The sequence below is a fragment of the Centroberyx gerrardi genome, chromosome 8 (genome assembly GCF_048128805.1).
Source record: "Centroberyx gerrardi isolate f3 chromosome 8, fCenGer3.hap1.cur.20231027, whole genome shotgun sequence".
Lineage (NCBI taxonomy): Eukaryota > Metazoa > Chordata > Actinopteri > Beryciformes > Berycidae > Centroberyx > Centroberyx gerrardi.
The window spans coordinates 22,109,114-22,121,891 of NC_136004.1; the positions used below are offsets into that span (position 1 = coordinate 22,109,114).

Sequence of the window (12,778 nt, forward strand, 5' to 3'; positions counted from 1 at the left end):
AGTTGAAGGGGTGTGTCTCTGCTCACTACAGCAACCTGCTGCGCCAATTTCCCCAGAAGCCAAATTCCTGTGACTGACAACATGTATGACTCACTATAGTCTGTAGTTTCCAGTAAAGCAAAAGGTTATTCCTTTGATCTCACGGTATAAACATTTTGAGTTGCGGTTAATGTTTCTCAGCTTGCCTGGCTGTCATAACCCGCACCTACGTACATCGAGCAAACACGCAGCTGGACAGGCAGGCACACCCACATGCACACACACACACACACACACACACACGCACACACACGTCATGCATGCATACACACAGAGATTCACATTTTGCATGTGTGCAGACATACGTTCACGTGCACATACTGGCAAGAACACAGAGGTTCACAGGCAGGTCAGCTCTAATGATGACACAGCCTGCAGCCTCCATCTCTTGTGGCCTGAATGTCTGTCTGCGTTTGAGTGAGTACCGCCGAGCAGAGTTCAAAAAGAGTTCGCTATGATTCATTTCTTCATTTTGTCAGCCTGCTCTAGTGACACAAACTAAAGAATTAATTATCGTTTGCTTCTTAGAGAGATAACAGAGATAGACAGCGACTGAGGGCCTGAGTTGCTTGGAGTCGAGCAGAGGATTTCTTAATTGTTTATCCTGCTAACCTGAATGGAGCTAGCCTCACACAGATTTGACACAAATGTAACAAGCTTTACACACATCCCTTCTCACTTCAACCCCCACACTGACTCTCAGAGAATGTTTACAGGTCTTAAAACTCCATTTCCCCTCCCATCCATTCTGCGATTCTACAACACTGCATCTTATAAAACATTTACTGGAGCTGTCTCCGTTCCACGTCCCTCCACCCTCCTCCACCCTCTTCTCTTCTCTTCTCTTCTCTTCTCTTCTCTTCTCTTCTCTTCTCTTCTCTTCTCTTCTCTTCTCTTCTCTTCTCTCCTTGCCTCTTCTCTCTTCTTGTCTTGTTTCTCCTCTCCTCTCCTCTCCTCTCCTCTCCACGGTTCCCTTGTTACACCCTGACGAATTTATCGGACCATCCACCTCTCATCCCTCACTCGTCTCTCTCGGCCAGGAGATGGAGCGATGTAGACCTTTCCCCCTCTACTTTACAGTAAAGATGTTACGTGTCCGCTCTGGTCCGTGTGCCATCCCTCTATCTCCCTCCTCAGCTGTCTGTAACCCGAGGTCACCACCCTCCCGCTGAGGGTTCCGCCGGCCTGACAGGTTTCATTTGCCGATGGTGAGGTGTGAATGAAGGGGGGGCGGAGTGAAGGCTTGACTTTTAAATGTCATGGGTGCTGTGACAGCAGGCAGGGGCGGCAGGGCCATCCCTGTCTGCTCTTCGGCCTCTCCTGTCACATCCAGTCAGGGAGCAAAGACAGAATGATATCATGGTCATCACCACAGTCTGGGAGTAACAAATTACTGTTAACACGGATTACGGTAATCTAAGTACCAGAAAATGGTAATTGTAGCAGGATGAAATTTGCAGACACTAGGGATGGGACAATAACGGGTATTAATATATATTGTGGTAAAAAACAACAATGGTTATGACACTGCCCCTATTTTTTGTATCCGTGACCACCGCAATAACCGGCAAGTTATTGGGAGGCTGAATAACAACCGCAAAAAGTCAATATTTTCACAACATTTTTTATATATGTTCTACAGTTTTACATTAAAACGTGTTTAAAAAAGAGAAATGTCTTGTGATTCATATAATAAATACGTTTTTTAAGTAATTGAAGCATATTACAGTACTGTTTTTTACTGTTTTCATCTTATTAAAAATTATCGGGATGATATCGTATATTGAGATAATTTTGGTGAAGATAATCGTACTATGAAATTATCGGCACAGGCCTAGCGAACACCCTGTATTACTGTAATAAGTTCATTTTGAGCAGGTAATCAGTAATCTGTTACAAGTTACTCGTCAGCTTTCTTTTTTAAAACCTTCCCAGTCCTTGTATTCACAAACATCAGTTAACTGGGCTGAGTGGAAACGGCAAAACCGCATCTGTTTAAACCTTTTGTTGTTTGTAAACCATTTCCACCACTTGTTTCTTTGTATTTGTTTTTGCAATACTCCAAACTATAAATATGAAACCTTGTAATTCAGCAGATGACTCATAATGAACCTGTCATTTCTTCTCTTTCGTCTCTTATGTGCTTTTATCGGTGTGTTTTGTTTCTGTGTTTTTTGTAATCATCTCGTTTCTATGTTGTATCACTATGCAAATAAACCAAAATAAAAACCCATTATACTGTAAGTATTTGGAAGGGTGTGTGCTGCTCTGTGTGACATACAGTGTGGTGGTTTCCCCCTAGTTTGCAGACATAATGTCATAGACGGAGCCATTTTCAGTGCGAGATAATTTTACAGCCTGCGTGCCTCCTCCTAACCTGTAATTACTTTAACAGTTTAATGTCACCCAACCCCCCCCCCCCCCCCCCCCCCAACACTCTTTCCAACATGCTGCTCTTTTTCATAATTCATGCCCTTTAATGGAATTTGGGACAGTGATAAAAAAAACCTTAAGAGGAATATGCCATGCGATGAATTGCCATTATGCAAGTATCCCTCCAACATGAGTCATTCATTATTTTTATTCACCTCTGTCTTGTTCTGACAAAGAGCCACTAGGTTTATCCCAACAACTTCTCTCCTTTCCTTCCTTCATCTCTCCTTCCCTCCTTTTTTCTGTATCTTTATATAAATGTATCTGTCGTTCTGTGTGTCCGTCTGCCTGCCTGTCTGTTTCTTCTTTTGTGTCTATCCCTCTAGATCTCAACATGAAGGTAAGCTTAGGCACATCACCTCATGCTGATCAGTTGATGTAGATTTCCAGACGCTCCACAGGCCTTTTTTCGCATTTATCTTTGTCTCAAAAGCATTTTATCCCTTCTTCCATTGCAGCAAAGAGCCTGGGTGATGTGAATACCAAGTAGTATATGATTATCAAGTGTGGATCATCCGATTAACAATCCAGTTTTAAGATTTGGTTTAAAGATATACAGCGCTGTTTGTTTATATATGAGCACGCAGCAATGAGAGAAATGTACAACCATGACTAATTATATTCATCTGGAAGAGAGGTTTATGAACTTCTAGCTGTGTCAAGCTTCAAGCATTTATTTTTTTGGATATATTATATATATTTAAAATGCTATAGTAGTGACATAATACCTCTTAAAGTCTATTTTTAATACCATGTCTTGTGGGGTGAAAGCAGGTAAAGCTGACCAATGAGGCTCTGGTAAAACTACATATGCAAACAATAATGATTAATATTTAATTTTAGACATGTGATATGAAAAATATTTTAGAAACATTGATGAAAAGAAAAATATGTGTATAAAGTACATGGTAACATAGAGAAATTGAAATAGAACAGGCAGGGAATAGAATAACTTCAACAAAAGCCATATACTGTATGTTCTGCATGTAATACTCAGGCCTACGCAAGTAAATAGCTTGGTAAAGTCTTATATAGTGATTGGCTTTTCCCTGAAGAGATCCATTTATGGGTTCTTCTCAACTGATAACATTTTAAAGATATTTCTTTGCTTAAAAACTTACAAGCTGCATCTTTATTTGTTGGCCTGTTTTTGAACAGGATGGGATTCTTGGCCCGTTTTGAACAGGATCTAAATTAAATTTTTCTTCATTCATTTAATCTAATCTTATCGTTGACATGCGCTCCCCCCCCCCGAGCCTACAGTAATTAGCATATCCCCGGAGGTCATTGTCGGGTCATATCATCCCTCTGAGGAATTACTAATCACACCCAGATAGACACTCAATCCGTCCAGAGCTGTGATTAAGGCTCAGACTAGTCAGCCGGTGCAGGGGGGAACCAGCCGAGCGCCTAGGCTGCCACAGTGACACAACATTGGTGCAATGCAGGAGAAGTCTATTTTTGGAGAGTGTGTGCTGACACGATGGCTAGGAATGAAGGGGCTGGGTGTATTGGGTGGGATGGATAGATCTGTAGGGAGTAGGCGTGGGAGCATACAGTAGATGTACACAACGGAGATACACAGTATGACTGAAAAACAGGGGGCTGTAACGGAGGAATGGTGTATGACTGCAGTGTACACTATCAGTAAGGAAGTGTCATGTAAGCATATTTTGGGATGGTGCATATCTTTTTGTTACTTTTCAGCATCTTCAGCATCCTCAGCTGTGTGAAAACCTTTCCACAGCTCACAGGCAAAACCACAAAAAACAACGACAAAAAAAATAATGACAATTTAGCATCAACATTAATGTGATTTCTTGAATTGGTGGCATCAGGTACAAACAGGGTCTAAAACTTCAGGATTTTGGGCACTACCTCACTGGGCTAGTAGACTGAAATTTCTACTAGAAAATTCTACTGGCAAATTATTACTAGCCCAGTACAGATAATGTAATATCCAAATATACATACATTAAAAAGAAGTTTGTGTTATTTTGTATATTTCATATTTTAGCCAAATTATTATTTAAGGTAAATCATGCTTTAAAATTATATACATTATATTACAATTATATTGGCAGGCTGAACAGCACATAGTGAGTTTATCTGTACATAGCCAGTCCCTACTGGTCTTCCAGCTCTCCACAGACATCCCTATACTCATTTTTATTTTCCATTTGGTGGCGGACATGGTGATACATTTGCAAAAAAAAAAAAAAAAAAATAGATTTTGTTTTTGGATGAGGTTTGTTTGTAGTGCTGCTGCTGGTGTTTATGTTAGCTAGCTACTTCTGTCAGTAAGATGAAGAGATGAAGAGCTGCCTGCCTGTCTGGAATGCCGTTGTATCACATTTGAGCGTTGTCGCTATGGTAACAGTGCAGACTTACGATAGACAGGCTGAGGCAGTGACGAGCCCTTTGCATTTTACGGTGGAACTAAAGAAATAGAATACTGAGAAGCACTGTAATTTGTATGACACCTTAAATAAATGTTGGTGTTGATTCATGCATGGGATTGAGAACCTGCTGCCCAGTCTCACTCGCCAGCTGGGCTACTGCTTCCTTTTCTGGACTCGCCCGCTCCCAAAATCACTCTCCACCTCTGGCAAGCGGCCAAGTTTGATTTCATACCCAGGGTACAAAGCTCCTATTGAAATGTGCAGGGCAGCATCTAATTGCTTCTTTATGTACGCTCTAATGGCAGGGGATGTAAAACACAATGTTCACAATTGACAAGACAAGATAATTAATGTGAGTTTACCCACTGTGCACTCATATAGCTAAGACAGTGTATTAACCCTTGTATTAAAGGATGATTTTGGTTCTATTCATCCTGGGCCTTATTTTCCTAGTCTTTGCCATCATGTCAGTAATGCCAATAATAAATCAACTATAAATGCTTGCTTGCTCACTTTAAAGTCTCTTTAAACTCTTTAAATATGGTTGATTGTATTAGTGTCAATATAACTGATAATTTTGATTTTTAAATCCTTGAACTGCCGACGTAGGTGGATTCCCTGTCATTTTGTTGTGTTGACACACTTCTGTAATTTGTAACGCCAAGTGGGAGATATCGGAGACTGCAAAAGATTCTCACATATGCTAATTGTAACATGAACGTTTTTTCCCAGTTGGTAGTTCACATTCACAGTAAACTTATGCTAGTTAAAATAACATATCTAATATCTTAATATATTCAAGTTTCAGGCCATGGATAATTGGAAAATCGGATGTAGGCAGGTCTTTTATAGCAGTAACTGTTATTGCGCTGAAAAGGACGTTTGGGGTGCTTTGGGTTTGAGTTTCCTTTGGCTCTTGACGAAACTTTGATCAGAATCGATCGCCATGGTGGCAGAAACTAGGAAAATAAGGCCCAGGTTGAAAATATCCTGAATTATCCTTTAATCTTTAACAGTTGGTTATTCTGTGTACTGTAAGTACTTAATGATAATCTCCCTAATACATTATGCACTTACAAGGGTGTAACAACACAGTGTTCAAACAATTATGTTGGTATGCTTTACACTTATGCCCATGTAAGTACATTGTGTATTGAGAGATTATCATGAAGTACTCACAGAATGATTGTGTTTCAAATTCTTACAAAACCTTCTGATAGATTAAAGGATAATTTGGGTTATTTTCAATGGGAGCCTTATTTTATATACGACAATTGGAAAGTCTTACTGTTATTTTCTGTATTACCATTTTGAAATAATAGTGGTATTGATAACGGTTTCTCTGTCAAAGTAACAGAGTAATAGCTGAAGGTATCAGACGGAGATGCAGAGTTAATCACACAGTCAAGCACCAACTGTCAGCGAGACCCATCCTCACCAGATGGTGTTGTAGTGGTGACTGCCTGGGGTTATGGGCCATTGATATTTCAGAAGGCTCCCATCTGTACCTGCTCCAGGAAACAGGCTTTTGAAGCAGTCAAAATGGATATTACCATTCACAACAGTGGTATTTAACTAGATACTTACTATGCTTTTAAGCACGGTGCGTGGCCTCACCATGTGATTGAGATGATTCACTGATGAGTGAGGGGCAGATTGCCGCCCTTCTTTATTGCAATGAGTGAAACTGTAACAGTGGAAGCGCTGACGTGGAGTTTTTACTCATACGTATATATATGTTTGCGTTTGTCTTATGTTCTTATGTGTTAAAGGAATACACATGGGAGGAGGGGCCGTCATCTTACCTGTTAAGTGATGAGAACATAGACACTAAAATCATCCATGTGTCCCTGGTAGATAGTTCATGCTGATGTTCCATTTATCATAAACTGTGTTGATTTTAGGTGACTAGCATTATGCAAAAAAATTAAGAAAATAAGAACTTGCAGCAGCTCTACATGCAGCCAAGCTGGGCAGTTTTGTGTATGAAACTGGTAAAAGTTACATGAAACATGACATGAAAAAAACATGAAAGAATAATGTACTGTTTTGAATTACCAGGGACTGCTTTTCCCTGTGGAAAGGTCTCTCTTCTTGTAAGACCTGGAGCGTGACTTGTTTTTGTTTTTGTTTTTGTTTTTTCCATGGGAAGTGAAGGTGGTGGGCAATGGGAGACTGTATACAGCTAAAAATCACTGTGCAACAGTGGCTGCTCACCTGAAATAGTTAAAAATAAAATAAACCTCATGAGCTATATCGAGTTAATGATATTTCATTTTTAAACTGTATGAATGTACAGGCCTTATAATAAACCCGCTAACAACTTTTTATTACTTAAAGGTCAGTCTAATGCCAGTTGCCTACAGTTACTTAAACATAATATATGCTTAAGTGTCAGTGTGGAGCACCAGAGCAAATTATCTACTGGATGATCTTTGTGTCTCATCACTTAACAAGTTGACTAACTCGGTGTATTTATTTAAGACTGGTTGGTTTGCGCTTGAATTCCCCCTAAGGCAATTTTAGAAGGCTCAGAGGTGAAAAGCATGGTAATTAAGGACTTAAGTAACTCAAGTACTTTATAGTACAGTTTTGAGGTGCTTATATACTTGAATATTTCCATTTGAGGGAATACTTCATTTAAAGCAAATATTCTATCTATATTTATCGCGCTTGGTAGTAAGAAGAAAAAGCAACGATGCAGCTTTTGATATTGAGCCAAGCAGCTTTAAGAGGAAACAATGGGAATGTACCTAAATGGATCACTATCATGTTTAGCTTAATCCATAGTGACTGATACATTTCATTTTCAACATACTTCTACTTTTGACACTCAAACATATTTAATATCACATGCATATAAAGTAGTTTCAGCCAAGCAACCTGCAACAGCTACCTGGTCAAAGAAACATCTCATAATATTGGGTGCTATGCCAACTCTTGTGGTAATGAATGAGCTAATTTGTGGTCGTGTTTTGGTCTGTTTTTATTCTTATGCATGAATACTACTTTTTTTCAGACAATACACAAATGTTGGTAACTGTTGTATAAAAGCCATTAAACCCCTCAGAATCTTCTTTACTGTAATTGATAGGCGCAACTAATGGTACTCGGTGCATCACTGTCATATCCATAATCACTGTAAAGAATGTCGTCAAGGGTAATATTGCTATATTCAATACTAGTAAATGTTCTCTAGAGTATTTCCACTTTTGCTTAGTGGAATAAAATGTATGCTGTCTCTTTGATTTGGTGGATGGTACACGCTAACTTTCATCATTTCAAAAGTGAAATAACTAGTGACGAAATACTGAACGGACAGAGGTGAAACTGCTGGTGTATTCCTTTAAATATTTGCACACAAAAGTTGTATTCCAGCAATCACTTCAGCTAGAGCTTTCTTGTAACACTGTCTTAAAATCAAAGAGTCGAATAAGCCTCTTGTCAAGCCACTCCAAAAGTGTGCAGTGGCATCTTTTTTAGGCACTTAAACATTCTTCACATTCTACAAATGGCCCTTGAAGCCTCCATGTCCCCATTAGATGTGGGCATCTAATTACAAATATCTGATTTGAAGGGGGAATGAGTTAACCTTTGCTGAAATGCCACCGCATAACCATCTGTGAATGGCAAGGAGGAGGACTGGGCCCAAGGCATTTCCACGGCGACAGACAGAGTGATGGACAGCTGGCCTAGATACCCCACGTCTCCCTCAGAGGAACAAAACATTTTCACTCGCTCTCTATAGAGATTTGCTTCCGCATTTGAATGTAAAGTATGTTGGGTGATTGCGGTGATGATTGTGATGGAGAATATAGACAGATGCATCTACAGTAAGTGGCTTTTAAGTGGCTAAACCGCTTCACATAAACTGCAGTATAGAAATAACGGCATGTAGCCACACAGTAATACCATGATGTGATTAAGCCGTAATATACAGTACACTATATTGATATTGATACATTCCTTTCCTCTCAGCTTTGGTGACCTGATAAATAGAGATTTGCCATCTGTGTCGTGTCTTACAAAACGCCCGGAGCTAAAGCGGTCATGGCATTGGAAGGCCATGCTGTTGTACCTGCTCTATGATTTGACTGTTGAGGTTGTTCAGCCTGTGTTCTCTGGAATATCGATCTGGAGATAAATGAAGAAAAGTACTTTGCTAAATGTCAGCACACATGAAATCGATACCCGCTTGTTCCGCTGTGTAATCCGGCCCTTTCTCCCTGATCCCCAGCCACAGAGAACCGTAAAGAGCCGCTAATGTAATGAAAAAGGCCTGCTGATTCAAATATGATGTGATGTTTTGTAGATGGAAAATGCATTGTTCTGCTCACAAGCAGGGGTCGCAGATGATGATGGGTTAATACTGAGGCAGTAGTATATGGCTGTAGTATGTTATTGCATCTGGTAAATATTCTTTTCAAGGTTTCTATGCCATGCGTCCCTGCAGAGCAGCTACATTTCATCTTTAGTTTAATTTTCATCTATCTTGGCTTGTTCTGTCACAGCTGAGCATTTCCCCCTTCGTCTCTTCCTTCTCCTGCTATCTTTGCCCTTTTCTCCTCAGTTCCCCAACCTCGTTTTCCAAGAAGTGCTGTCATGTCTATCTCCTTCCACCCTCTACCTCCTCACTCTGTCTTTGTGTTTCTCTCTGTCTCTCTGTCCATGCCTTTCTCGTTTTCTGTTTCTGTTCCTGCTTCTCTGTCTCTTTCTCTCTCTCTCTCTCTCTCTCTCTCTCTCTCTGTTTTTCTCTCTCCTCCTGTCTTTCTCTCTGTCAGGCTGCAGGATGAGTCGTGACAGCTCACCAGTGTTGAGTAGAGCAGGGGGCAAGAGCCCCAACGCAGGGACTAAGATTATGTAATACCCCCCACACACACACACACACACACACAGGGACATACAGTGTATATGCTATTATTAGAGTGCTGTCCTCAGTGTCTATTTGGATAAGAGATGGCTGCAAAGATATGATGAGCATGTGTGGTGTGTGTGTGTGTGTGTGTGTGTGTGTGTGTGTGTGTGTGTGTGTGTGTGTGCGTGCATGAGACTGAGAGAGAGAGAGATCAAGAGAGACCATACTCGTGTGTGGATTTTTCTCTGCATGTGTGCATAATGAATAACAGGTGCGCTAGCGCTTTATAGGTGCTTTCTTGTTTAACCTTTAAAGCACCTTAAATTGAATTTTCCTCCCTGTTGCTGCCTAAACTGCTAACACCACCCCCACACACACACACACACACACACACACACACGCACTCCACCCCCCCAGAGAATTTCAGTTCTATCTTCATTTTCCCCGCAAGCAGATTCCTCAACCTTCTGCGTTCCTCCACCCTGTTCATGGGTGCCTGTTGTGGGTGAAGGTGCAGGTTTACAGAGGCTGTGAGGTGGTTTGACTTTTGGCAGGAGTTGAGAGGCTGCTGACGTGTGTGTTGGGCAGGATGTGTGTAAGAAGCAGCCCTGGATCCTGTTTTTCAGACCGCAGCAACTGGAGCCTTGCCACGGCTATGGTTTTTTAATGCAAAACACACACACACACACATACACACAGACAATCTTAGTGCTCTAACCCCAACCTCAACCCAGAACCTCCTTGCCAATGCCACTCACACGCAAATGCGCAAATTGATATGTGTGTGCAAAAGCCGCACATACACACACACACACACACACACACACACACACATAAACACAAACTGACACACACGTACACAGACATTGCGTTCTTAAATAGCTTAAATATTTTTAATGTTATGAATTGTAGTTTTTGCCATAATTCTTTTTTGTTTTTAAGATAATTGAGTAGGTGTTAAATGTAGTATGACATGCACTGTTTCTAATTCCTGTTTGGCTTATAGGCGTGATCGCTGACTACATCTGGGGCCTGAAGTCATTGCTGTAGGAACAGAGGTATGCATTATGCTGCAGTCAGGGCCATGACATCCTGTATAACAAGTTTCTTGAAACAAACATGCCTTGAGAGGCCCCTGCATGCTTCCTTGCACGCACAGTCACACACACCATCCAGCCCATGTCACACATATAGTACACACACACATGCAGGGAAACACAAGTCGACATTTGTTCTGCGGTTTGAAATTTCATGGTTCATTGACATGTATGCAGACACTAGAGCTAGACAGAGGGGTTGCTTAGAGTAGCAAAAATATATATATATATATATATACATCTGTGACAGGAAAACCGCAGCAATGTTGTGATGAGGAAAGGAGATATAATAGAGACAATCATGTACTACTTAAGGAAGAAAGAGGAAGAGAAGTAGAGCTTGTACTTCCCTGTACAAGATTTAAGGAGGGAGGAGGATTTTGGGAAATTACTCCTGTCAACCCTTTCCCCATATTGCTTTGTGCTCTAGAGGGTGTGCGTGCGAATGTGTGTATTTGCGTTGGTGTGTATTTGCACGTGTGTGTATATGTGTTCCTCTCTGAATGAAGTGGAACAGCGTGTGGTAAGAGGATCAATAGGTTTAGCTTACTGGAGACTGAAGGAGCAGGCGCACCTCTTACACTCTCAAAGGGTCAGGACATCCCACTGACTAGTCCACAGAGAGGGAGGGAGGGGTAGGGAGAGAGAGAGAGACAGAGAGAGACAGAGAGAGAGGGGGGGGGGGGGGGTACTCTAGCCTCACTGTTTTTTTCCTCCCGGTTTTCTTTCTTCCCTCCCTGGGAGATTGTGAGCAGGCAGAACAGAGAGAGGGAGGCAATGTACGAGAGAGAAAAGGGGGGAAGCTGAGAGAGTGAAAGGGTGTGTGAGTGTGTGAGCGTGTGGGTGTGTGTGTGAGTGTGTGTATGTGTGCAACATGCTCTGTCATGCTGGTGTTGACTACCGCTGCCTCTCCAACCAGCGTCGTTGGCTGTCAGGAAAAGGAATGTTTTCCGGAGGAATGACTCCCTGAACCGGTTCACCATGTGGATGTGGGACAGCAATTTCCAAACCCTCGCTGGAAGAATCCCACGGAAAAAAGAGCAGCGGCCGGAGAGCTTAGCTGGTTCTGCTGGGTGGCCGCCTGCGTGCTCGCGCTACTGAGACTTTGTCACTGAGATACACAGTTCACACTGGGCTTAACTCTGCTCCAGTTCATGTTTTTTTTATCATTATCTTCTCTTCGGATTTTGCTTTCTTTCCTGGAACTCAATGGATTTTAAGGCGCTATGTAGCTTCATTTTGAGATTGCCTTGTAGGATGTAAGCCGGTGCTTCTTGCAATGATGCCCTGAGGACAAACCGGTGAAGGTGGAAGTTTAGAAGGGGCTCATTATTGGAATTTTAGTCTGAATGGGCACAGCACAGCAGCGGACTGCAGTATGGGACTGTGCATGTTGTGCTGGGGCCTGTGGATACTGTGGGCCAGTGTCTGTAGATAGATAGAGAGTTAGATAGATAGATTAGGGGTTCAAAGGGTGAAAGGTTAACAGGTAGGGAACATTCCTCATACAGCCTAGATATGAAGCCTGGACACTGTCCACCCGTGTCCAGTGAGAAGTCCATGATGCACCTCAGCCAATTCCCTTTCAGGAGGCACTCCTGGATATGGTGAGTATTGGTAGTGGTGATGTGTGTGTGTGTGTGTGTGTGTAGTGATGCATGTGGATGTGTCTACTTTTTGTGTCTGCTTTTGTGTTGTTTTACCTTTACCACTGTTGCTTTACAGTGTGTCTCTGTCCATTTATATGTGTATGGGTTTGTTTACAACACATAATATACGTAACTCTGCATGTGTGTTGGCGTGCAGATTCATTCATACGTGTGTGTGTGTGTGTGTGTGTGTGTCTGTGCGTTTCTGTCTGTGTTGTTTTGTAGTGAGGTTAGGGCTCCCCTAAGGCTGGCCCAGCCCAGCCCAGCATAGTGTTTCCCAGCTCAGCTCAGCTGCATTCAGGG

The 12,778-nt window shown here is 41.8% G+C and overlaps 1 protein-coding gene across 2 annotated transcripts in view; it reads left to right on the forward strand.

Moving 5' to 3' along the window:
- pde4d (phosphodiesterase 4D, cAMP-specific) overlaps positions 1-12,778 on the forward strand; it is a 137,742-nt gene that overhangs the window by 68,794 nt on the left and 56,170 nt on the right. Inside the window, exon 1 of one of the 2 annotated variants that reach the window (XM_078284984.1) lies at positions 11,662-12,433. The exons of the other annotated variant lie outside the window; for it this stretch is intronic. Coding sequence (XP_078141110.1) covers positions 12,345-12,433 — 89 coding nt within the window. The 5' untranslated portion in view covers positions 11,662-12,344. Of the gene's footprint in view, positions 1-11,661; positions 12,434-12,778 lie in introns of those variants that run through there. 2 annotated transcript variants of the gene reach the window in all.